Source organism: Eublepharis macularius, chromosome 12 (assembly GCF_028583425.1).
Source record: "Eublepharis macularius isolate TG4126 chromosome 12, MPM_Emac_v1.0, whole genome shotgun sequence".
Lineage (NCBI taxonomy): Eukaryota > Metazoa > Chordata > Lepidosauria > Squamata > Eublepharidae > Eublepharis > Eublepharis macularius.
Window position 1 is genome coordinate 25,752,095 of NC_072801.1, and position 26,922 is coordinate 25,779,016.

At 46.3% G+C, this 26,922-nt stretch overlaps 1 protein-coding gene across 3 annotated transcripts in view; it reads left to right on the top strand.

Annotated features, from left to right (window-relative positions):
* C12H7orf50 (chromosome 12 C7orf50 homolog) overlaps window positions 1–26,922 on the top strand; it is a 158,704-nt gene that overhangs the window by 106,703 nt on the left and 25,079 nt on the right. For all 3 annotated transcript variants that reach the window (XM_054992585.1, XM_054992584.1, XM_054992586.1), the window contains one exon: window positions 23,164–23,354. In XM_054992585.1, coding sequence (XP_054848560.1) covers window positions 23,164–23,354 — 191 coding nt within the window. The remainder of the gene's footprint in view (window positions 1–23,163; window positions 23,355–26,922) is intronic.

The following is a 26,922-nucleotide window of genomic DNA, read 5'->3' on the forward strand; positions in this document are numbered from 1 at the left end:
AAAATGAGACAAACAGTTTGTCCCTCTTTATACATAACTTCAAATACTTCTATAACCATTGCATACATTCATTATCGATCAATTTGACTTATACTCTATATGTTACTCTTTACTTTATTTTACGTCTTGTCCTTTTTAATTAACTAATTCCTCCATTATAAAACTATCCAACAAACAATTTATGTACACGTTCAGCATAAGTCTACCAATTAGACCCACATTCTGTATGCTAATGTATGTTCATTCTCCATTGTACAGTTTGTCCGGGGTCTGAGCCCCAGCCCCCAGACTTGACAAGAGGGAATAGCAGGTCAGCCGGGCCGACGGGCAAACAGAGGGGGCAGCCAGCAGCCAGCAGGTCAACTGGTCAGCCAGCAGACAGTAGGTCAACCGGTCTGACTGGCAAGCAGAGGGGGCAGCCGGGGGACAGCAGGTCAACCCCTCCCATGGGCAAATGGAGCCAGAACCCGACTGTGCCAGGGGCAAGGGGCAAAGGCCCAGGGCCTCAGGAGGCAGGGGGAGACAGAAGGAGGCCAGCGAGTCCCACTCCCCTGGGGAAGGAAAGGGGACTAAGCAAGGCAGAAGGGGGCAAGGGCAGAGGGATTGGGGGCCCAGCAGTCACCCACCCAAAAACCTTACCTGAGGAGGAGAAGCAGCAGCAGCCCCAACAACCCAAAGCCACGCCCCAGCTAGAAAATAGTAGCCTGGCCCAGGAGTTGCCAAAAGCCAAGCCACTCCAGGTGGGGCTATTGGAGGCACTCTGCAGGAAGCCCTGGGCAACCAGCCAAGGAGCCACAGCTGGACCCACCTTCAGCCATCAGCTCAGCCAGGCAGGCCGGGCTGCTAGCCAGGGGACTGCAGCTGGACAGGCCTGCAGCAATCAGCCAAGGCAGGGAGGCTGGGCAGCCAGGGAACAAGGCACAGCTGGTGCTGGTCAGTGGGGCCAGATCAGCTACCCCAGCTGCAACTGCTTGGTGCAGCCCAAGACCAGGCTGGAAGAGGGGTGGGACAGTAGAAGGAAGCCCTATAAAAGCTGGCTGGGAAGAGCCCTGTGGTGGTGGGTGTGAGTGAGGAGTGATGATGTGGAGTGAGAGCAGTAAGATGCAAGGGTGGAGGCTTGGAGGAGAGTCCTGGAAGGAGAAGATGAAGGAGGGCGCAGAGGGTAAGCAGGCCAGGTTGAGCAGGCCAGCGAGTGGACTGAGAGGGAGTCTGGGTGAGGTATACCGCCCCTCCTTCCACAGAGCAGGGTCCTGCAGATTCCCTGGCCCCCCTGTGACGTCAGGAGCAGACCGCCCAGTGCCACGCCCAGCGGCAGCGACGGCAAGCCCTGACAAGTTGGTGGCCCGTACGGGGAGAGACGTTCCGACGCAGGCGCCAGTCAAGGGGCGGCCTCCCAAGGCCGCCGCCCCAGCGGAGCTCGGACCGTGGCTGGAGGAACGCCAGGATAGGATGTGGGGAAAGCTGGAGGCAGCCTACCCAGCCGCTCCAGTGGAACTAGCACAGACAGCGGAGCTGCAGATGCAAGCCGGCACACTCACTGAGGCCTTGCCAAGGGTTTGCGCCCTCGTTTGGGAAAATAACCCACCGCCTGGCAAGCAGGTGCAGAGTCTATGCGCCACCGTGAAGATAGGCCGGCTGATCCTACAAGCCCTGTTGGACTCTGGGAGTGCAGTCTCAGCAATTCGGCCCCAGCTCCTCCCAGCTGCGACCCCAGTGTACCGCTGGATCCCGGTGACGGATGTGATGGGCCGCACCCAGCCGTACCCTACGGCCCTAATCACGATAGAGTACCTAGGGGTCCGCCACCAAATGGAAGTTGCCCAGTTAGCTCACCTACCTGTACCAATACTGCTGGGAAGAGATGCCCCGGGGTTCTTCAGGCTCCTCCAGCAGGCAGCGGAGAAATTGGGAAGAGACACCCCAGGGATCGCCGGGTCTCGGCTGAAGGCGGCAGGGGAATTGACAGACCCACAAGTTGCCACCGCTCTGCAAGTGGAGGAAGCCAACGACCCGGGAGAGGGTCCCTCCACCAGACCAGGGGCAGAACCATGGACTGGAGGCCCAGCTGGAACCCTGGCAGACCGCCCATTCCATGATGCCCAAGGGGCGGATGAGTCCTTGCAGCGCTTGCGAGAGACAGCCGCTCGTGAGGAGGAGCAAGTGCGGGATGAACGGAGGTCCCAACGACTCCCTCGCATCGAGAAGCAAGGAGGGGTTTGGGTTCGCATAGCTCGTGCCCCAAATGGCCAGGGGGAGGTCCGCCAACTACTTGTGCCAGCAGCCTATCGGGCGGAAGTCCTCCGCACGGCTCATGAGCACGCTTGGGCTGGGCACCTGGGGCACCACAAGACCCTGAGGAAGGTTCTTGAGCAATTCTTCTGGCCCTCCGTGAATGCAGACGTGAAGGCCCACTGCCGCTCATGTCCCACCTGCCAGCGGGTGGCAGCCCGCCGCCCGCCGAAGGCCCCCCTCTCCCCGCTGCCCGTCATGGAGACGCCCTTCCAACGCATCGCAATGGACTTCATCGGACCGCTGCCACGCACACCCCGAGGCCATCGCTTTGCCCTGGTGATTGTGGACTATGCCACGCGGTTCCCCGAGGTCATCCCGCTGAAGACCATGCAGACCCCGGGGATGGTACGGGCCCTGTCCAAGTTTTTCGCAATGGTGGGGCTGCCAGACGAAATTTTGACGGATCGGGGGGGCCCGTTCCGTGCCACAGCCATGCGCCAGCTCTGCCAGAATTTGGGGATCCGGCAGGTGTTCACCTCGGCTTACCACCCTCAAACAGATGGGTTGGCAGAGCGGCTGAACCAGACCGTCAAGGAGGCCTTGAAGAAGATGACGCGGGACAAGCCTCACCAGTGGGACTTGTACATCGACCCGCTCATGTTTGCCCTCCGGGAGACCACGCAGGCCTCCACCGGCTTCAGCCCATTCGAGCTGCTATATGGGCGCAAGCCAAGGGGGATGCTCTCCCGGCTGACGGAACGCTGGGGGCCCCGGGCCAGCAGCCCCGCGCCCCCCATACAGGAGTACGTGAGCCGGCTCCGTGACCGGGTGCAACAGTCCCAAGCGGAGGCAAATCGCAGACTGACTCGCACCCAGTCAAAGCAAAAGGCCGCCTATGACCGGGGTGCGCGGATGAGGACTTTCCAGGCCGGAGAGAAGGTCCTCGTGCACCACTCGGTGTTCCCAAGAGAGGAAGGGGACCCTTGGAGGGGTCCCTACCAGATTCGAAGGGTGCTGGGCCCCACCACCTACGAAGTCCAGTGTGGGGTCGGCCGGCGTCGGCGGAAGACCCTGCATGTGAACCTCCTAAAGCAGTGGCACGAGCGCCCAAAAGAGGAGTGTGGCGTGGCTGAGGACCCGCTAGAGCTCCCTGACAGTGTGCTGCCTTGGACCACTGATGCCCCGGAGTTCGAGGAGCCCAAGGTAGACCCCCAGCTCGATCCAGCTCAACGGGCCCAGCTACGAGACCTCTGTGCACGGGTTACCGGGGTCTTCTCCCGCAGGCCGGGCAGCACCAGCCTGATTCAACATGCCATCCCGACCAGCCCGGGGCAGACAGCCCGGGCTACCTGGCGCCCCATCCCCAGGAAGCGGTGGGAGGCAGTGGAGAAGGAGACAAACGAGATGCTCCGGCTGGGTGTAATCGAACCCTCACGAAGTGCCTGGAGGAGCCCGATAGTCCTGGTGCCCAAGCCAGATGGGACCACCCGGTTTTGCATTGACTATCGTGAACTGAATAAGGTGGCCCAGTTCGACGCCTACCCCATGCCCCGAGCAGACGTGCTGGTGGACCACCTGGGGTCCGCCCGCTACCTGTCGGCCCTGGACTTAACAAAGGGCTACTGGCAGGTGCCCGTACGGCTGGAGGACCGGGAGAAGACGGCCTTTGCCACCCCCCAAGGCCTCTTCCAATTCAAGAAGATGCCGTTTGGCCTGCATGGGGCAGCAGCCACCTTTCAGCGGCTGGTGGACCAGGTGCTGGGAGAGTGCCGGGCGTACGCCATGGCGTACATTGATGATATTATTATCTTCAGCCCCGACTGGCCCACCCACCTCCAACACCTGGAAGCCGTCTTAAGGGCCCTCCAACGAGCTGGACTAAGGGCGAACCCAAAAAAGAGCCACCTGGGGTTCCAGGAACTCCAATACCTGGGCTTTGTGGTCGGGGGAGGACGAGTCAGGCCACCACCGGACAAGGTGGCCTCAATAGCCGACGCCCCACAGCCCAAGACCAAGAAGCAGGTTCGGCGATTCCTAGGACTGCTGGGGTATTACGGGCGGTTCATCCCCCACTTTGCCTCCCGAGCGGCGCCCCTGACGGACAGCTTAAGGAAGGAGCTGCCCAACCAAGTCCGGTGGACCCCAGAACTAGAGGCAGCTTTTAAGGACCTGCGGTTAGCCCTCTCCAATGCCACGGCCCTATGGAACCCGGACTTTGACCAGCCCTTCACACTGGCCACAGACGCCTCGGACACCGGCCTTGGGGCTGTGCTGACCCAGGAGCGGGATGGCGTGGATGTCCCAATTCTGTTCCTAAGCCGGAAGCTCCAGCCCGCCGAGAAGCGCTATGCCACGGTGGAGCGGGAGGCCCTAGCGGTCAAGTGGGCGGTGGGGGCCCTGCAGTACTACCTGGCCAACAACCCCTTTGTACTGCTGACAGACCATGCACCCCTGCAGTGGCTCCATCGCATGAAGGCGCACAACCCCAGGGTGCTGCGGTGGTACCTCTCCCTCCTACCCTTCCAATTCACCATCAAATACCGCCAGGGGGCACGGCATGTGGACGCGGACTTCATGTCCCGCATGTTCGAGGCTGAACCGGACCCCCACAACTCAAAGCCAAGTGGGGGGTGTGTCCGGGGTCTGAGCCCCAGCCCCCAGACTTGACAAGAGGGAATAGCAGGTCAGCCGGGCCGACGGGCAAACAGAGGGGGCAGCCAGCAGCCAGCAGGTCAACTGGTCAGCCAGCAGACAGTAGGTCAACCGGTCTGACTGGCAAGCAGAGGGGGCAGCCGGGGGACAGCAGGTCAACCCCTCCCATGGGCAAATGGAGCCAGAACCCGACTGTGCCAGGGGCAAGGGGCAAAGGCCCAGGGCCTCAGGAGGCAGGGGGAGACAGAAGGAGGCCAGCGAGTCCCACTCCCCTGGGGAAGGAAAGGGGACTAAGCAAGGCAGAAGGGGGCAAGGGCAGAGGGATTGGGGGCCCAGCAGTCACCCACCCAAAAACCTTACCTGAGGAGGAGAAGCAGCAGCAGCCCCAACAACCCAAAGCCACGCCCCAGCTAGAAAATAGTAGCCTGGCCCAGGAGTTGCCAAAAGCCAAGCCACTCCAGGTGGGGCTATTGGAGGCACTCTGCAGGAAGCCCTGGGCAACCAGCCAAGGAGCCACAGCTGGACCCACCTTCAGCCATCAGCTCAGCCAGGCAGGCCGGGCTGCTAGCCAGGGGACTGCAGCTGGACAGGCCTGCAGCAATCAGCCAAGGCAGGGAGGCTGGGCAGCCAGGGAACAAGGCACAGCTGGTGCTGGTCAGTGGGGCCAGATCAGCTACCCCAGCTGCAACTGCTTGGTGCAGCCCAAGACCAGGCTGGAAGAGGGGTGGGACAGTAGAAGGAAGCCCTATAAAAGCTGGCTGGGAAGAGCCCTGTGGTGGTGGGTGTGAGTGAGGAGTGATGATGTGGAGTGAGAGCAGTAAGATGCAAGGGTGGAGGCTTGGAGGAGAGTCCTGGAAGGAGAAGATGAAGGAGGGCGCAGAGGGTAAGCAGGCCAGGTTGAGCAGGCCAGCGAGTGGACTGAGAGGGAGTCTGGGTGAGGTATACCGCCCCTCCTTCCACAGAGCAGGGTCCTGCAGATTCCCTGGCCCCCCTGTGACGTCAGGAGCAGACCGCCCAGTGCCACGCCCAGCGGCAGCGACGGCAAGCCCTGACACAGTTATCTACTGACATAAAAAATTAATTAAATTCTATCCTTATAATCCTTATAATAATAACATTATTAATACCCATCTATTCATACTAATCAAATAAAATAATTGCTTAGAATTTTTTCGTTTAACTCTCTCCCCCCGGTATAGTCACTCCCCTCTCCTTTAGTTATATTTCAGTAATTTTCAAACTGCCACAGTTCTCCTCCCACCTCCCATTTTTTCACCAGATATCGTTTCAGCCTCTCCCAGTCCATGTTAAACTGTCCTGGGTCAAGGTCTCTCAATTTTCTCGTCATTTTATCCATCTCCGCCATGTACAGCAATTTATAAATCCAGTCCTCAATAGTTGGCACTTCTTGTACTTTCCATTTCTGCGCATATAAAAGTCTAGCTGCTGCTGTCATGTAAAATAACAATGTCCTGTGTTGTGCTGAAATGTCTTCCATTCCCAAGTTCAGTATCAGGAGTTCTGGGTTCTTATTGACTTGAAATTGTAAAATCTCACTCATTACTCTTATTATTTCCCCCCAGTACTGCCTAGCTACCTCACAAGTCCACCACATGTGATACAAAGACCCCTCATGCTTTTTACATTTCCAGCATTTGTTAGACATATTCAAATTCCCTAGTGCAATTTTCTTTCGTGTCAAATACCAACGATAAATCATTTTATAGAGATTCTCTTTGATACTGGTACATGTCGTAGTCTTCAATGTATTTTTCCACAAATATTCCCACGCCTCCAATGTTATTTCTTTATTAAAGTTTATAGCCCACTTCACCATTTGCACTTTAACTACTTCGTCTTCCGTGTACCATTTTAACAACACTTTGTAAATCTTAGAGATTTCCTTTTTTTCTTCTTGTAAAATTACTTTCTCTAAATCTGAGTTCTCCATTCTTATCCCTCCCTTCACACAGTCCGAGTAGTAAAGATCTCTAACTTGTCTGTATTGAAACCAGTCATAATTTGGAGACAACTCTTGTTGCGTCTTTATTCTTATTTTAGAAGATTCTGTTCGCGTTATCTCCTTATATGTTAAGCACTGTTGTTCATTATCGACCGTTCTCGGATCTATTACTTCATATGGAACCACCCAGGAGGGGATTCCTTCTTGTAGGTAGTCTTTGTACTTCTTCCAAATTGTGAAGAGGCTTCTCCGAATGTAGTGGTGCAAAAACATGGAATCTGCTTTTACTTTGTCATACCATAAGTATGCATGCCATCCGAATAATTTTTTGTATCCCTCTAAGGCCAGCAATTTGCGATTTTTTAGCTTCATCCAATCTTTCAGCCAAACCAAGCAGATTGCATCATAATAAAGTCTCAAGTTGGGCAGTTGCATTCCACCTCTTTCTTTTGCATCCTGTAATACTTTCATTTTCACTCGAGGCTTCCTGCCTGCCCACACAAATTCCGATATTTTCCTCTGCCATTTATCAAGCTGCTTAGAGTCCCTAATGATTGGTATTGTCTGTAACAGAAACATCACTCTTGGCAACACATTCATCTTAACTACTGCAATTCTTCCCAACCATGACAAGTTCAGTCTATTCCATTTAATCAAATCATGCTCTATTTGAGTCAATAATTTCTCATAATTGTTCTTGAATAGATCTATATTTTTTGCAGTCAGTTCAATTCCCAAATATTTCACCTTATTTGTTACTTCACAGTCTGTTACTTCCATCAATTGCTGCTGTTTTAACTTAGTCATATTTTTACATAGTATCTTTGATTTCTTTTTGTTTACATAAAAACCTGCCAAATCTCCAAATTCTTTAATTCTTTCTATTACCTTAGGCATGTTTTCAATTGGATCTTCCACAATTAACATTATATCATCTGCAAATGCTCTGACCTTATAGGAAAAGTCTTTTATCTTTATTCCATGGATTGCATTGTCTTGTCGAATCTGTATCATTAAAATTTCCAAGACCAAAATAAACAACAGTGGAGACAGCGGGCAACCTTGTCTAGTACCTTTACCAATAGTCAGTTTTTTGGTCAACTCGTCATTCACCACAATTGCTGCACTCTGGTCTCTGTATATTTCTTTCACTGCTCTTATGAACCTTTCTCCCATTTGTAGCTGTTCCATAGTGGCGAACATAAAGTCCCAGTTCAAATTGTCAAATGCTTTTTCAGCATCTACAAAGAAGAAGCCAACCTCCTTGTCACAACGCCTATCATAGTATTCAATAGCATTTATAACTGTCCTTAGATTGTCTCTGATTTGTCTGTTTGGTAAAAAGCCTGCTTGTTCTTCCTCAATAACTTCTGATAACCATCCCTTTAGTCTCTCTGCCAAGACCTTCACAAAGATCTTGTAGTCATTGTTAAGTAAAGAGATAGGTCTATAGTTTTTGACATTGGTTAAGTCCTGTCCTTCTTTAGGGATCAATGATATATTAGCTTCACTCCAGGTATCTGGAATTCTCTGATCTCTCAAAACACCATTGATCACTTCTTTTAAAAATGATGCCAGCTCATTAACCATTACCTTGTAAAATTTAGCTGTAAGTCCGTCAGGTCCCGGCGCCTTCCCCAAATTTGTTGACTGTATTGCTTTCCTTATCTCTTCCTCTGTTACTTCACAATTCAATTTAGTTCTCCAATCGTCAGAGATTACTGGAAGCTTAATTTTCCCCAAATATGTCGCTATTGAGTCTTTATTCACTTCTTTTTTATCATACAATTTAGCATAAAATTTATAGAAAACTCTACTAATAGCAGTCTGTTCCAGGTGCACTTTATTGTCCTCACATATTTTATTAATTATCTTTTTCTCCTTTCTCTTCTTCAATTGCCATGCCAAATATTTCCCAGGTTTATTTGCACCTTCAAACGACTTTTGATTCATTCTTTTAAGATTCCATTCCAATTCTTTATTATTCATTGCCGTCAACTGCTCTTGAAGGATTTTAATATCTTGATAAATTTTCTTTTTCCCTGGTCTTTTCTTTAATTGTATTTCTTTTACTTTTATTTTTTCCATAATCTCCTGTCTCTTCTCCTCTCTTTTCTTTCGAGCTCTTCCATTTAAGTCCATTAGTATGCCTCTAATTACTGCTTTATATGTATCCCATACCTTATTGGTTGGTACTTCTCGATTCATGTTGTGCTGTATGAAGAATCAATTCTGGAGGATTTGGGGGGGGATTTTTCTTTCATTCTTTCTTTCCTTTTATGAGCAGGTGTCAACACAGGCTTGGAGAGGATATATAAAAGAATAGAAAAATGAAAGCCTTTCTTCCTTCCCACTATACTTTGTGCAGCAGCTCTACCTATGAATAGGCCAAACAACTGAGGAAAGGACCTGTGGATCAGTGATAGATCCCCTGCTTTGCATGCACAACATCCCAGGTTCAGTCCCCAACATGTCCAGTTAGAAAGAGCAGGTGATTGGAAAATCCTCATCCTGAAACCCTGTAGAGCTGCTGCCAGTCATAGTAGACAACTCTGACCTTGGTAGACCGGCGATGAGACTTAGTATAAAGCAGCTTTATGTATTCTGTATTGTTGTGCAGGGTCCTTAGCTCAGTGGTAGAACATCCATTTGACATGCAGAAGGTCCCAGATTCAATCCCTGGCATCTCCAAATCAAAGGCTCAGTTAGCAGGTGATGTGAAAGATATCTGCATTAGGCCCTGCCAATCAGAGTGGACAATACTGACCATGATAGAGCAATGTCTGTTTCAATCTAAGGGAGCTTCATACGTTCGTATGTGTTCATGCAGTAGGCACCTTCATACATGTGCCAGGAAGTCATAACCCAGTCAAGGCTGTCAGGTACCTGTATCGAAAGATATGTCAGAAGATGCCCACTTGTTGTTCAGCCGCTCTGTGTCCCCCTTAGGAAACTGGGGAGTAACAAAAGTACAGCTATTTAAAAAGTAGAAGGGGAATCAACGACAAAGCAAAAGATTTGCGCTCCATGTTTCATCGCTTGCATTTCCATTTAAAGGAATTCAAGGAGCAGGAATGGGAAAGAGTTTTCTTTCTTTCTTTCTTTTTTTATAATTTTTTTTATTTTTAATTACTAACCTCAAAAACTACAAAAAAGGGAACAGGGGGAAAGGGAAGAAACAACATATAAAAAACACACACTACATCTACAAGTATTGCATTCCCTTCATAATACAATTATTTAAAGTTAAACTTTCTAATATGCTATTAGATTGGTAGATCTTATAAACTACGAACTACGGTCAGGATCAGGTCTTCTCCCCCCCCCCCCGCGTCTCGGTCGCAGCTCTCTCTGAACAGCTACAGTAGCTGCGCTCACTCCCGCCTCCCCATTCCCCCCTTCAGATTCTAAATCCTCTCCTTGCTGGAACTCTTGATGATTAAACACAAAGTCCCTCAGCTGTACTTCCGATGTTATCTTGTAGGCTTGGTCTTTATAACTGAACCAGATGCCTTCCGGAAATAACCATTTGTATTTTATTTCACGCTTCCTCAGAAGAGCTGCAAACCTTTTATATTTGAATCTTCTTTTCCGAGCTAAAAATGGAACGTCCTTCAATATCTTAACCTTGTTACCCAGAAAGTCCAAGTCCACATTGTACGAATTATATAAGATGGTGTCCCGAGTCTTCTTAGATGAAAAATCGATAATGATCTCGCGAGGCAGCTGACGCTTCGTTGCATATTTTGAAGATGTCCGGCGGACTTTCAGAATATTGCTTTTTAACTCTTCTTTAGTTGCCTTTGCGGATGACGCCAAAAGTTCCGACACCAAATCCTTTAAGTTTTCACTTTCCTCATCCTTCACATTCTGAAGACGCAATACAGTCTGAGCATGATCCACTTGTAACCCTATCAATTGATTCTCCAAAAGCTTTACTTCTTTGTTTGTTGCTTTCATGAGTACTGCGTTTTCCCGAGCAGACTGCTCTGCCCCAGACGCTACGTCTTTAATGGTTTTCACTTTGTTCTCATCTGAGCCAACCCTTTGACCGATTTCATTTAGCTTATCAACAAAGGGCTTCTTAGCTTCAACGACCGACCGTTTAACCACCTCTTCAAGAGACTCTCCTTTCCCCTGCAAAGCAGCCGAAACAGATTTGCCCACAGCAGGGCTCTGCTTTTTAGGCGCCATCTTAGGCGGGGGGGAGTCCGCCAACTAAGTTCCAAAACTCAATGAAGGGGAAGATATCCGAACCTTCTTAGCTTCAACTCCCACCAATCCTTCGCATACGCTTGGAATGACAGAAGAGATTCGCTTACTTACAGGTTTTCACCTTAAATCTGCTTGTTGCCGTTCTCCATGGCCCGGCAGCACGCGATGTGCTGCGCAAGTCTGCCAGCCTCCGTAGGAGCAGACGGGCAATTTACCCCCTGCATCGACTTCAGGGGGCTCTTCCCACAGCACTCCGGACCCTGACCCCCTCACTGGGAGTCCTGGGGGTTAACCCTCACAGGTCAACCACCCGGTCAGGCTGCTCAGGCGCTTCCTCCCGGACCTGCGGAGAGGAGCGTCCGACATGGCCGGGAAAACGAAACCGAATCGGGATGGGAAAGAGTTTTCATGGAGAACTGGTAGACTGAGAGCCAAGCTACAAGTGACGCCTGACACAGGTTGGACACTTGTCAGCTTCCATCAAGTTTTGATGGGAAATGTAGGCATCCTGGTCTTGCAGCTGTAATGGAGAGCCAAGCTGTAAAACCAGGACGCCTACATTTCCCATCAAAACTTGAGGGAAGCTGACAAGTGTCCAACCTGTGTCAGGCATCACTTGTAGCTTGGCTCTGAGTTTAGATGGGACTCAGTTAACTAGGTAGAAGGCAGCTTCATACATTCACATGAACGCGTGTGGTGCTCTCACATGACTTGAAATTAATGGAGGCTTTGCCGTCGCAGGTCTGGGGGCATTGCACATGTGTGTGGGTGGGTGTACTTGGGAGTTGTGGGAGCAGAAAGGGCTACTCCATTACCTTCAAACTTGAGGTCTTGGCCCTCTGTCCTACCACAACATGCAGCAAAGTCTAAAAACGTCCTCCAACAAAAGTGGCTCTTCCACTGGTTAGCAGAAGTTAGCGGAAGGTTCCTTAGGCTGGAGGAGGGCTTCAGACTTTGCTGAACGCAATGGTACAATACAGGCCCCTTGTTTCTCTTTCTTGCTTCAGAGGGCTGGAAAAACATTCTGGGGTGATGCTGATTATGACTTTTGTAACTATCCCTTTTCCCTTTTGTGTGTCATGTGATTTGTTCTAGGAGTGGGGATTCTCATGTACCACTTGTTTTTACACAGTGAAATTCTGGAGTGTGGCTGTTGGTTAAAGAGTTGTAGTTGTTCATGTTACCTTGTTTATAGAAAGCTCATTTCCCCCCATTATGGAGCAGTTCGTCTTCCTTTCTTACCCAGAAGAGAAGTGGGACATAGGTAGCAACCACAGTATATTTAGAAGTGTTCGAACTAAAACCCCTGTGGGCTTATCTGTAACTTGAGAAATGGAAAAGTACTTTACACAGCAATCCTAACCAGGTCTACTCAGAATCCTATTTAGGTCTGCTCAGTGGGACTTACTCCCAGGAAACTGTTCTTAGGATGGCACTGTTAGTTGGTTGTAAGTGAACACACAACAAGGAAAAATACAGGGTTAAAAAGCACTTTTTCTGACTGTGCCTTTAAACATTTCCCTCTGAGTAATGTTTCTTCCTTTTTTTGTTGTTCTTTAGGTGATTTTGTACTGCTCAGAATTATGTTGGTTCAGTATGTAGGAGCATTGGGGCTAAATCAAGCTCTAATTGAACACATGCTCTCTCTAATTTTAGCTTTAATTGCAAAATGATAATTGCTTCTTCTGGGTGCAGAGTTGCAACTAACAAATGCACATTGTTCCTTGGTTTGTGTGGAGAGATGTATCCCTCTCCCGTTCTCCCACTCACCCCTTTTCAATACTTGAAAAGATCTTTTTCCTGGATCCAAAAGGTACAAAGGCTTGTTCTCATTTAAATCTGGCTTCCTGGAGCACTTGTTTCGAGTTTTTCTGCTTGAGTTCCATCTAAAGCAACCTTCCTTAACTTTAGTTAATGTAATTTCTTCCTAGTGTTTTCCTGTTGCCAAGAAAGCTGTAAAACAGCAAATGCTAGCTAGCTTTCAAGAAGGTTGTTTGAAGTACTTTGCAAATGATGCCTTTCGAAATATTTTCTTTTGTTAGTCTGAATGTGTCTTATGTTTGCTGGTTTTAAAAAAAGGCTACTCATGGGATAAATAGAATACAGTTCCTTATTTAAAGCCTAATTGAAAATCTGAGATACTGCAAAATGAATTCCACAGTTGCATTGATATCAACTCAGGGTTGAGAAATTCCAAGAGGTTTGGGTGTGGAGCCTCAGGAGGGCGGGATTTGAGGAGGAGAGGGACCTCAGGTGGGTATAATGCCATGGATTCCCACCTTCCAAAGCTGCCATTTCACCCAGGGGAACTGATCTCTGTTGTCTGGAGAGCAGTTGTAATTCCAGTGAGCTGTTCTGATGAGAATCTTTTTTGAAGGCGTTTCCAGGGAATTGGGGCCATGATGACCCGGAAAGCTCTGTTCCTAGCAAAACCGGTTGGCTGCAGCATTTGACCTTATTATGTTTGAACAAGCAATATTTAAATTTTAAATTTAATTTTTTAAAAAAATGTATTCAGCGATCTGAAAATATCTGTTAGGTGAAATAACTGGATTGTTGCGGGGGGAAACTGTTAGTACTCTACTCTGCCTTCTTTTCTGCTTTTCAATTTAGTGAAATGTTGAGATTCTTTCGGCGTTAAGGAAAACAGGATCATAAAGAAAATAGAAGTGAATGGCCATTTCTACATGTCCTGGCATAGAAGACGCCCTCATTCTGTGAGGATAGCACTATGCTGGGACATGTGGAAACGGCCAAGGTCTAGCCAAGGCTGTGATGTCAATTACATAGTTTTCACAGAGTTGGCTACAGGGCAGTTGTTTGACCAAGTCTTGATTAGAAAATCATCTTCCAGAATTTCTTTATCATTAACCTTCCTTTTCTGAAATCTGTATAATTCAGCACTTGAAGGAGGGCATTTTCATTCGGCTGGTTTGCATGTTATCTGGACAATGATCTGCCAGCCAATAGTTTAAAACAATCAATATAAAGACAGAGATCAAAACCAGCTTAGAATAATTTGGATCAAGGAGAACAGGAACCAGTTTGATCTGCTTTTTGCAGGAATTAGCAGAAGATAATCAACAAGGAGAGGGCTGCCCTTTCTTCCTTCCAACCATTATCAATTTTGACATTTCCACTATTTAACATACGCTGCGTGTCCCATTTTTTTAAACAGGAAAAGTAGCAGAGGAGCACTGTTTTGAAAGCTATCTGAAATCCTCACACCCATTAAAAGATTGCCAGTTGGATTTTGATGATCTTTTCCTAACAGTTCTCTGTATATATTCTGCAAGTGGCAAGGAAAATTCGTACCACATCTTATCCACAAACTGAAACGACGAAGGATGCCCAGGGCAACAGCAGTGGTGACGGTTGGCTCCTGTCATCTGCCCCTCCCCCCCTCTTTCTGCCTGGCATTTGAACCTCACCTTTTGCTGCTTCCAGCCACTGAACATGTTTCACCTCTGTTTGGAAACATTTCAGAGGGCTTGATTGGTATCAGAGCAATACTATCTCCCTGTATTCTTGTAAGACCCTATTGAGAATCATGGTGGATGAAAAGCAGTACCATTAATTTTAATGAATGAAATAGTACTTTAAAAAATCAAATAGTTTAGGCTTAGAGTTCTTTGGAGGAAGGGCAGGAATAAAAATGTAATTTCGGTTGATTAACAGAAAATGTGATTGCCCACCCTATTTGTTTGAAATGTGCAGTTTTGTCTTTCCCTTGTACCTCAGGTCTCCTTGTGCAGATCTCTAAACAGTAGCCAACATATAAATTTTCTAAATAAATGTCTCCAAGGCAACTAGGATTGCTTATATCAAGAGCCAGTTTGGCGCAGTGGTTAAGAGCCCAGGACTCTAATCTGGAGAACCGGGTTTGATTCCCCACTCCTCCACTTGAAGCCATCTGGGTGACCTTGGGTCAGTCACAGCTTCTAGGAGCTCTCAGCCCCAACCACCTCACAGGGTGATTTGTTGTGGGGATAATGATAACATACTTTGTAAACTGTTCTGAGTGGGTGTTAAGTTATCCTGAAGGGTGGTATATAAATTGAATGTTATTATTATATTATTATCCCCCCCTCCCCATTTTATTCTCACAGAACAGAAGGATAAAAAGCTGGTTGGGTTAGGAGAGTATAACTTGCTTAAGGCCACCCAGCAAAGCTCATTGCCACGTGGGATTTGAACCTGGGTCTCCCAAGTCTATGACCAGCACTCCATTCATCTCATCATGCTAAAAGTCCCATTGATTTGAGCTGACCAGTATCTTGCAATGCAATCCTAAGCAAAGTTACACCTTTCAGAGTCCACTGAAGACAATGGGGTTAGCTCTGCTTTGGATTGCACTGTTAGACTGCAGTTCCAGGTACCTAAGAGTTATTCCATTGGCCTGTTTATGAATAAAAAGCCTTCAGTATCCCACTGCAACTCTCTAGCTTCACTTCCTTGTGGAGAATGTTGTTCTTTCACTTAATGGTTTTTATCGTCTGCTCTTTGACTACCATTTGAACAGCGTGTGGTGTCTTTCCGTGATGCATCATCCCATCCCTCGGCTCCTGCCCATCCTGTGCCACGAATCTACTTTTCTAACTTAGCTGTTGTTTTGAGGCAAAGCTACAAGAAGAGCTATGATGTCCTTTAGCTGAGGGCATCTCTGCAGCAGATTTTGAATCCCAAGCCATTTGCATTCCTTATCAAGCTGCGACACAGTGCTCCACATAGCTATAAAAATTCTTGCATACTTGGCTCCAGGGTCACCATTTGATTCTGTGTTTGCATGTGTGTTTGGCTCTGAGTCGACAGGGACACGGTGTACATGAGTCGAGGGTGATTAAAACCTGGTGAACAAGACTGGCAGCATTGTGCGCAGCTTAATTTGAAATGATTGTAGAAAACATGCTCCTGATAAGCACAATATCACTAGACTTCTGTTTAATTTTTCTGGAGCAGACTAACACAGCTACCCCTGTGGACTTCTTATCATGGAAGGCACCATATTGAGCTGTGAGCAGTGGAACTCCATCGGCCTCATTGGGAAAAAATATGTACGAGTATCAATAACTGCCATAGATGTACACTTCGTGCATCTCATAATGTGAGCTTTGACTCACAAGAGTTTCTGTTGGGGAAAAAAAGATCTGATTAGTCTCTATGGTGCTCCTGGACTTCTGGGTGGTTTAATTTTGCTGAAGTATTTAAAATAAAAACATAATAATAAAACAAGTTAGTGATATTATTATCCCCACAATACAGCTGAGGAGCTGGGGCTGAGAGGAATGGCTTACGCAAGGCCATCTACTGAGCTCATGGCAGTAGTGAGATTCGAACCATCAGAGTGCTGACTCAAAACCACTGTGTTACAGCAGCTCAAAATAAATACAAAAGATAAAAACAACTAAAACATAGTGGAGGGAGGGATCGTTGAAAGGAAGGCAGGTGAAAGAAAAGAAGTCTTCAACCACTGGTGGAAGACGGCAACAGAAAGGGACAGGCAAATCTCTCTGGGGAGAGAGCTCCAGAGTTTTGGTGCCAGTACTGAGAAGGCCCTGGGTTGCTTCAGGCAGTAGTGAGGTAAGTTCATTAGGCGGTCCTTCGGGTATGTTGGTCCCAAACCATGTGGGGCTTTAAAGGTCAGCGCCAGCACCTTGTATTGGCCTGGAAGCAAATTGGAAGCCAGTGTAGATGGGTCAAGACTGGAGTGATATGGTCCCTACGATCCACCCCAGTCAACATCATGTCAGCAGTTGAAGTTTCTGAACGCTCCTCAAGAGCAGCCTTATGTAGAACACCTTGCAGTAATCTAATCTGTATGTAACTGGGGCATGCATCTAGGATTACTTCCTCAGTTTTAAACTCGGTTGAGTATTTTTCACCCCTTTTGTACCTTTTCTCAGTTTCTTTAGTTTACCTACGCAGTTCCATTTTAGTTCATCTCATGAGCTGGCCATCTAAGCATTTACAAACAAAAAAGAATAACCCTGATTTTGGCTTTTTACCCATTTCAGAGTGGTGGCAGTCTCAGATGGTGATATTGGTCCTTCTGGGCTTTGATTCAAAGAAGGGCTCCAGAGGATACAGAGTGCACTCTTGAAGCCTGGAATGGTTTTCTCTGCCCTCTGTTCTTGTACTGAACTGGTCTGACCTTGAAGTAAAGATCAAATGAGGTAACATAGCCTCAGGTACGGCAGCTGGCAGCCAGTTTTGCAAATGAGACAATGTACACTTTCCTGAGCTCCTGATTTTTGATTTATTGCATTGGCAAGTGAGAATATATGACTTTTACCTTTCCTACATCTAAGACCTGTTAACAGAATTCTCCACAATATTTTGTAAATGCCTAATTAAATGGATGATCTCTATCGAATGAAAGTCTTGCTTTTCTTTGCCCTTTAGCAAAAGATACTAAAATAACGGATTGAAACAGCCTTGCTGAATTGAACCTTTCACAACCACCTTAATAAAGATCCTTTGTTAAAATAGGGATTGGTTTGCTTTGCTTGTTAAATGGTGACCATTTATGTTTTGGAAAGTGTACATATGCAAAAGATTCAGTTTTTTCCAAATCCCATTAGCTGTAAATTCCAGGTTGCTAATATGTGCCATCTAAAAGTATCCCCCTTATTTCCCCTAATATATTTGAATTAGAAATTATGTTCGCGTTATTTGCCTTGGTGAAATGAAGCCCCTTAATAGAGGAGTTACTTGCTATACATGCATCATAGAATGAGGAAGCATAACTCTGATAAAATGCTAGCTTTCTGCCGAATCTGCTTTTTACTGCTGCATTCAGACTGCAAACATAATGATTGTTAAATGAGCACCGATGTGCTTTGTTGTCAGACTTGTGTGTGAACTTTCCCAGTCATGTTGTATAGTTTCATTAATGCAAATGGGCTTTCTTGTACTGAATCCTTGTTGATAACCTCCTCTGAATGTTGATGTCATTTGGCTTCAGGCTCCAGGTTTAGTTAGGGTTGCCAGGTCCCCTGACTACCTCGGCAGGAGATTGGAGGCCTGGCACTTACCTTATACTGTCCCCTGTTGCACACTCGCACTCCTGGCTTGCGCGAGGACATCACTTCCGGGTCACAGGCCACCCTGCGAGCATTTCCGTTCTCCCCAGGGGGCCGAATCTGACCCAATTCAGGCCCGAATCATCCCAAATACAGCTGCTGCAGTGTGCAGGAGCACAGCCACACTGCACAGCAGCCCGATTCGGGCCCAAATCTGCCCGAATTCAGCTGCTATGGAGTGCAGGAGTTCTCCCACGTTCCACAGTGGCCTGATTTGGGCCAAATTAGGCCCAAATCCAGATGAATCGGGCCAAATTCGGGCCAAATTCAGCCTGAATTGTGCTGCTGCAGCACATGGGAATGTGCCATGCCACCTGGGGGTGCACCCCAGGAGGTGTGCCCCCCCCGCTGGCCAGGTAAGTGGGGTGGAGGGTGGGAGGGGGGAATCCCCTGCCCCCAGTGAGGAACTGGCAGCCCTAGGTTCAGTGGACAAGGAAACAGAGTGCCCATTAATTCTGGCCTCATCCATCCCTGTGGTAAACCTGTGAAAATGGAGTATGTTTTTCTGATGCACTTTTTTGGATGTTGCCCCTCCCCAAGCCATGTGAATAAACACAGTTGTCTTTAAAATTGTTGCAGAAGACTTTCAGCAAAGACTGACTCAGCCCTGCCGTTTATTGAGCTTTGGAACTTCAGACTTAGTAGATCTTCTTGTGATCACTCTAGACCAAAGCTGTGGGCAAACATTCCCTTAAACAAACCTAGAAATGTACACAACTAATTGAACAACCAGAACAATGTGCCGCAGTGCTAAAGAAAAGCAGGGAAGTGTATTGTGAATGGGAGAAGGCATGTTGTGTTGAGTGGTATTTCAGAGGTTTGAGTAGTTACATTGGGAAGTTGGGTCTGAAAGTCTTGGTGGGCCCTGTGTTTATCATTCTGAATCTTCTCTTGGAGGGTTTACCTTGATGATGAACCTTTTTGACTCCTAACGGCCTAGATAGCCTGGCTTAACCCAAGCTCATCAGAGCTTGGGAAAGCTAAGCAGGGTAGGCCGTGGTTAGTCCTTGGATGGGAAACCACCAGGGAAGACTGGGTTGCTATCTGGAGGAAGGCAATGGTAAACCACCCCTGGAAGTAGGGTTGCCAGCCTCCAGGTTGTAACGGGCTGTTGCCCGTGTCTAAAACTAAGCTTCAACTAGCCAGGAGAAAGATGAATCTCTCTCCCGGGAGGCTGAAAGCAGTTAGTCTTTAGACCTGTCAAACAGATAAGTTCTTTGAACCAGGTGTTTATCAGTACATTTATTTATATAGGGTTCAATATTGCTTTGCAACTCCTTATCAAACACACAGACACCAATCTAGAGTTTATTTCACTTTATTGAAATTACACCCTAGTTTTTTAATGAAGCAAGTAATCAAAATATAAATGGCTATTAATATGAATCCTATAACAACAGAACTCAGAAAGGCAATAAGAAATAAGTTCACTAACATTTCTTAATAAATCCTAAGTTAAACATTGCTCAAAGTTTCTATGAAATAATAGGTAGAATAAGTTCTCACCTAGATTCTCCCAAGAGATCTCTTCCATCAGTACCCTGCTTATTCTATCTGTGTTTGCAATTATATACCTAATCATATGCAAATATTTAAGGTCTATTCACATGATAGCACAAACAAATAATGATTGGTTTGACACTTCACTGAATATTCATAATTTCATAGTACAGCCTTCCAATTAGTTAAAAAATTATGTCATAGTCTGATCTGCAAGAGAAAACTATTAATCTCTAACAAGTGTCAAGAAAAGTTAAGTTGGGCGATCACCATTGGTTGAATCTCTGATAGAGGAACATCAATCTCGGTAGAGTCCACTATTTTAATTAATTGTCAAAGGATGAAAGCACACCTGCTGAATTACCTTACACACAGAAAAAATACACTGAAAGTTCATGCAAAGTTTAAAAGTTCATCTAGAGAATACAGAAGCTAGGCCTAGTATTGTTCAGTATTGATTATTGGCATATGATTTTAATCTATATTGGCATAACAAGGTAGTAGCTGGAGATCTCCTGGAATTACAACTGATCTCAAGGCCATGGAGATCAGCCCGGAAAACCCCCAACAACCACCATGGAGATCAGTTCACCTGGAGAAAATGGCTACTTTGAGGGGCATACTCTATGGATTTATGCCATGCTAAGGTCCTTTCCCTCCCCAAACCCCACTTTCTCCAGGTTTCATCCCTCAGATTTCCAGGAATTTCCCAACTTGGAGCTGGCAACCCTATCTGGAAGCCCCAGGAATTAGTTGCAGTTTCTTCTTCTAACACAGAATGACCTCTGTTTTTTAAAGGGAAACATTTTGCTTGTTTAGATGTGCGGAAGTGATAATCTTCCAAACCTATGTTTGCCTGCCTTGGCATCTTCCACTGGGGCCTGGCTGCAGGGATGTATTCTGGAGAGAGAGAAAGGAACACTGGGAGGAAATAAAGAGATTTGTTTTTGATAATGTGAAGAATGTGAAGAAGGGGAGTGAGAGTTCGAGAGATAAGCATTCATTGTTACTTCTGAGGCTGGGAGGAAGGCCGCTGTTATCGGAAACGTTCTCATGATGGAACACAGTCTTCTGAATTCAAACGCTTGGCCGATCCAGGCAAAAATAAACAAGTTTGTTAGATTCTTCTGCAAAGAAGATTAAGTCAAACGTATCTAGCTGTTACAATAATCTTTAACAAACAGTTCAGCGACAACCATTTTTTGTACTCTCTCCTCACCTCTCACTCCTCACAACACATTGTGGTTTCAATAAATAGCTATCTCTAAACAGTGGCTTATCACATAAAGACGGTTGCTTTCCTATCTTTATCCAAGATTCCGGTTGTTTTTGGCTTCACGTATAAAATATCCTTTCTAAAAACACAGGCCCCGCTTTTGAGGCTTATGAAACCCGGCTTGTTTGCCAGAAAGCCAGCAATGCCGTTAAGGTTTAAGTGCAAATAGAGTGTTGACCTGATACTTGATCTCTGTGCTGTGTATGTTGTTGTTTTATTTCGTTTGCTATGTATGCCCTGCTCCCCCCACCCCGCAATTGAGGACATGAACTAGTTTGCAGCCTCATTCTTCCTTCCTCCATTTCACCCTCACATCGACAACCTTGTGAGGTCAGTCATTCTGAGAAAGAGTGGGAGACCCAAGGGCCTCCCAGCGAGCTTCCATGGCAGAGATTCAACCCTGACTCTCCCACATCCTAATCTGAAGCTCTAATTTATCAAGTTCAAGCTCTTTCTGTTAATGGGAATTGTTTTTAATGCTGTTGGCCTCTCCCAAATTTTTAGTTTCATGCTTCAATCTTTTCCCTGCCCCCACTCCCCATTTTAAAGTCTGGCCTAAGTGCAAGTGAAGACAGAGGGACCAATTAACTGTGAAAGAAGAGGTTAACATCTCCGCGAGTTCAAGAGCAAGTTACCTGTTGTCTTATCTGAGATACTTGTTCAGTTGTATGTGTGGAATGCGGGCCTTCTTGTTATTCCTGTTTGTTTCCAGGGCTTCCAGCTGCGATAAGGAGAGAGTGTGCCTAGGGAATGCAGCGCCGCTGTGAGTTAAAGTCCACCAAAGCCTCTGCAAGGACTTGTTCCAACATTTAAGGCCACCTTGGAACTTTACTTTTTTCTTTAAGCACCAAGATTTACCCATCCTACCCTTCAACATTTGACTTTTTCATCTGGAATAACAGTTCTTCCAGTATACTTTGTGGCAGTAGACAATTGTCGCATATTCATTTCTCATTTGAAGTGTTTTGTTTCCTCTGCATAACCTTATAACTTGCACTCTTGAGCAGACATTAAGCAGTTAGTAGTACTATTTAACACTCGACCAGTGAGACTTAGTTCAACTTCTGAATGACCGTATCGAACAACAGACTGCCCAAGCTTCTGCAGATCCATCATCAGAGAAGAGCTGTTTGTGCAAATCTCAACATGCTCTTTGTTCCACTTTTTTAAAGGCCCAAGATTCTGTCACACTTTTTTTTAAAAAAAGGTGATAACACAGAGAGGCTATTCCTTTGGGGGCTGCTTCAGTTTGCAGTGTCTGCCATTCATTTCTATGGGACGTTAATGGGCTTGTAATCTGGGACTCAGCTGAGAGAGGAGAAAAAACTGCCCCTCATTCATGACACTGGATTCTGCAGAAGAAAGGGCCAGGTTTCCCTCATTCCACTGTAGGGATGCCAATCTCCAGGTGGGGCCTGCAGGTTTCCTGGAATGACAGCTGATCTCGAGCCTACAGAAATCAGTTCCCTTGGAGAAAGCAGCTGCTTTGAAGGGTGGACTGTATGGCATTATACTCCACTGAGATGCTTCCCTCTCTGCCCAGGCTCAACTCTCAAATCTCCAGAAATTTCCCAATCTGGAGTTGGCAGCCCTATTCCACTGCTACCCCTCAGTGGACCTTTAACTTCCTTGTTCTGTATGGCTGACATTCACTCCTGTGGAAAAGACCTGCATGTCTAATGAACCATCTTTCCGCATACATGATCCCATGTATCAAGTAAGGTGCTCCACTCCCGATGATCCCTCTGCTTGATAGATCAGCTCAGCTGCAGCCCAGGTGTGCTTCTTTTCAGTGGCTGCTTCTATATTTCGGAACAGACTGCCAGATGTGTTGCAGAAAACTTCGACACTCTTGTCCTTCCATAAAAGGAGCAAAGTGGAATCATTTCAACTCATCTTTAAGCTGAAATAACTAATGAATGTCTCTAGTGGCTGGCAGTTGACAGATTTGCAGTTTTAACTTGATACATTTTAATGCGTGTGTTTAATTGTGTTTTTATTTGGTGCTGTGGTAAGGTGGGATATAAGTATTTTAAATAAATATATGGATTTATTGCATATTGAAGAATACATGCCTCCCCATATCCAGTCTTTGGAGATGTGGACCCGTGGGAACAAATGCAAAGAGCCGACCCTGAAGTTTCTGCAACATGGCGGTTCTCTCTCCATATGTACCCCCCAGCCATCAGAATATCGGGTGTTCTGGGATAACAGTTTGCATTATATATTGTTTTGTTTTTCAGGGAGAAGAGGATGAGGCAGAGGAAAAGAACCAGGAGCTTACTCCTGAGGAGAAGAGGACATTGGAAAGGAAGCTGAAGAAAGAGCGCAAGAAGGAGCAAAAGAAATTAATGCGAGAGGCAGGAATCGTTGCTAAGAAAGAAGAAATTAAAAAACCGTCGGGCTCAGAACTGGCGCTGGAGTATTTGACAAGGTAAGTTTCGTGGCCTTGCAAAGCTCTCCCTCGAAGGCCATTAATGGACAACGGCTTTAACCAGACAGGCGTGTTTCCCAATTTACATTTGGGTCCTGATCAATTCTGAAGAGCACAAGAAGCTATGGAAATGCACTTATTTGGTTAGAGCAGGGGGTACCACCTTTTAAAAAGCATCTTTAGAATTCTGATGCAGTGTAGTAGATGCAACCACAAAATGGCTACCATAGGAGGCGGAGCCAGACATAGAAGAATCCCAAGTGCAATGAAGAAGAGCGGTAATTAACAAATACGTTGGAAAAGATGGGTGAGAGAGACTAAAACAAACACTTGTGGCAGCTGCTACTGAAACAATGTTACTTTAATCTGCATAGCCAATCAGATCTTCAGTGGCCAATCAGAAGCCCTGCTGGGCAAGAGCCCAGCCCGGCCCCATCCACTTTCTAAAAACGCTTGGTGAATGTCGTGTGGTTTTAAAAAATATTTTTAAAATATCTGCCGTGATACCGCCGCATTATAGACACTTTAAAAAACTGTCTTCCAGTACAGTGTTCTTGACGTGGTATTTGTATGCAGAAAAGATGTCTTCAGTAAATACCTTTTGCTAGTTTGGGATTCTGTCAAAGTTTCAGACTATTTTTCCCTGGTGAGCCTTCCCTTGCTCGTTTGATAAAAGTCCACTGAGTGTTAAAGCTGGGAAGTGTCACATTTTCCAGGTAAAACTTATTTGGATCTGGAATCCCAGCAACTTACATGAGGCTGCTGTTGCCAAAACCCAATTGGAGTTAGAAACAAAGGAACATAGAGCTGGAAGTGATCCCAAAGGTCATCTAGTCCAACCCCTGCACAATGAATGAAAGTCACACACACACACACACACACCCCGTGAACTCTGGTCTACGACCAAAATAAGCAAAAAACTTTCATGAGTCAATTTGGGAAGCTTGTGTCAGCCGACGAAGGGGTACAATGGGCAGCAACAATGGGCGATACCAGAGAGAGAGAGGAAGAAGATATGCAGAGCAAGATAATTTTCCTGAGAGAGTGATTTTAAGTAGATAGCCATGTTGGTCTGCTGTAGAACATTAGGATTTGTGTCCCTTCAGGAGCTCTGACTCAAAAGCTTATACCCCCACAATCTTGTTGGTCTCTAAGGTGCCACTGGACTCAAATTCCAAGAGAGTGGAAACCTTAACACTGCAAAGAGTGTTTAGGATTGCACTGTACATTCCAGAGGAGAAATTTAGGAAGAATAGAAAAGAAAGATCAGAAATTTGGTTCTTGAATTCCTTTGAGTAAAGCGCAAATACCAAAAAGAGTCATCAAGTTTCCTTTGCACCTTTAAATTTCCCTGGAACGGTTGAGCAGCTAGTTCCTTTGCTTATACACTGATTTAGTGGAGACTGATCCTTGTTCTTCCTAGTGCCATAAAATTCTACTAAGAGACTTGGAGACACACTGCTTTAAATTTTCTGAGGCACAGTGTTACCATGACATTTGGATGATGTAAAAGAGCTCTCTACAAAAGGGCTTTTTAGAAAAAAGTTTGTGAAGAACAAAGCCTTACATTTGCACGCCCGGGTTTTACAATTATATGCCAGGCTAAGTGAGTGAGTCCAGGCATCAAAAAGTTATTTACTGTAATTAGGATAAGGCTTAAAATTCCAGTGTAGAACAACCACTAAAAGACCATGTTTAAAAGAAGAAAGCTTCCATAGCAAGAAAAAGAAAACTACAGGACCCAGATAAACATGAAGGCAGTGTTTATCTTTTTCCAAAGAGAGACCCAGTCTCCACTTTAAAAGCCAGCAGACAAGCATGTTACAAACTATAGGTTAGCATTTGGAAGAGTTCCAATTTCCTCTCTCCGGCAGCACTTAAGACCAAAATACCCAGACAGTCTGAATGGTTTACTTATAACTTTTCAGGGTGGAGGGAGGGAATGGATTGCATTCCATGCTGGGGGGACACGTGCGTGTCTTTTGTTGCGTAACTTTCATAACGGAGTGTTCTCAATACGGAGAGCAGCTGGGATTCTTTTCCCATTGTTTTGAACTGCGCTTGGATGGGCAGTTATCTGCCATCTGCTCAAAATGTGTTCTAGGATGTCTGTTGGGGGATAAGGGCAAACCATGCCCTATAAGTTGGAAGAGAAAAGGAATGAATTGCATGCTCTTGTGGTCAGTATTCTAGTGCCAGACATTAAAATGAGGCAGTTGTAGTAAATATGAACTATCAGAATACTAAACAAGCAAATGGGACTGAGGCTGTATCCCTGGCAAGGATTCTACGTTTCCATCATCACTGCTGTGAATGCACATGCATTCACATTGGGACACCCAGAGAGAACTTTCCTCCTTCAGTCAGTTTTTTCTGTGCAGTTTTTCCCATGAAGTGCTTCTGGAGGACTTTTGGGGGCCTTAAAAACTGTAGTTGCTGTTGTGTTATACTGTTATAGCCCAAGCTAGCCCAATCTCATCAGATCTCAAAAGCTAAGTAGGGTCGGCCTTGGTTAGTTTTTGAATAGGAGACCACCAGGAAATCAAGGGTCACTACACAGTGGCAGGCAGTCTGTCTCTTGTTTTGAAAACCCTTTGGGGTCACTGTAAGTCAGCTGCAATGGCACTTTATAACAGTTTATAGATTCGGGGGGGGATGATAGCCACGGGGGATGATAGCCATGGGTGCAGCCTTCTAAAATCCATACTGTCCCACCCAGATGGCTTGTTAATTTGCTTAGGCTGAGTTATTTCTGGAAAGATCAAAGCAATTCACTGCCAGTCAGAGTAGACAAGACTGGCCTTAACAGATGAAAAGGCCTGATTCGTCATGTGGATGCTTAATACACACACAATAAATCCACTGCACTTTGGAAGCCATGGAGAAAAAGACCTCCATGTGACTTGGGTAGGTACATAGGATGGTCCCATAAAAGAGTTTGTTGCAACCTAGCATCTAGTTGCCTTTGAATCTGGTGGTGTGCCATTCATAGGCAATGTAGTCCAGCTGAGAAGCACAACAGCAGGCTCACCAAAGGGAACCAGCACAAACCATGGGCTTAAGTCCCATAAATTTGACCGTGGGCAAAGCTGAACTTCAGTCAGTATGAAGTCAGCTCTTCATGTGGCGCCACATTCAGACATGATGTACAGTTGACAGATAGAATTCATTGCCACAGCATGTGATGATAGCCAACATCTCTGGTGACTTGGATGGGACGAGTTCATGGATGGGAGACCTATCCACATCTGTTAGTAGGGACAGACTAAATGGAGCCTCCATGTCCAGAGGCAGCATTCTTGTATCTTTATGTAATTTGGGGAGACTTCATTATTTCTGCAACTTTTCATTTATATTTGGCAGCATACATGCATTTCTACCTTTTAAAAAGTTGTCTGTCTGTCTGTCTGTCTCTCTCTCCTTGGAAAGATCTGTATTGATTAACTGGAATTCTAGGCTTCTAGACATACAGTTTGCTTTGCTACAGATGAAAAATGGGCAGAAAACAGTTTCTGCTCAAAAAACAAAACTTTGGGCTTTCATTTAATGTGGTGGTGGTGGTGGTATG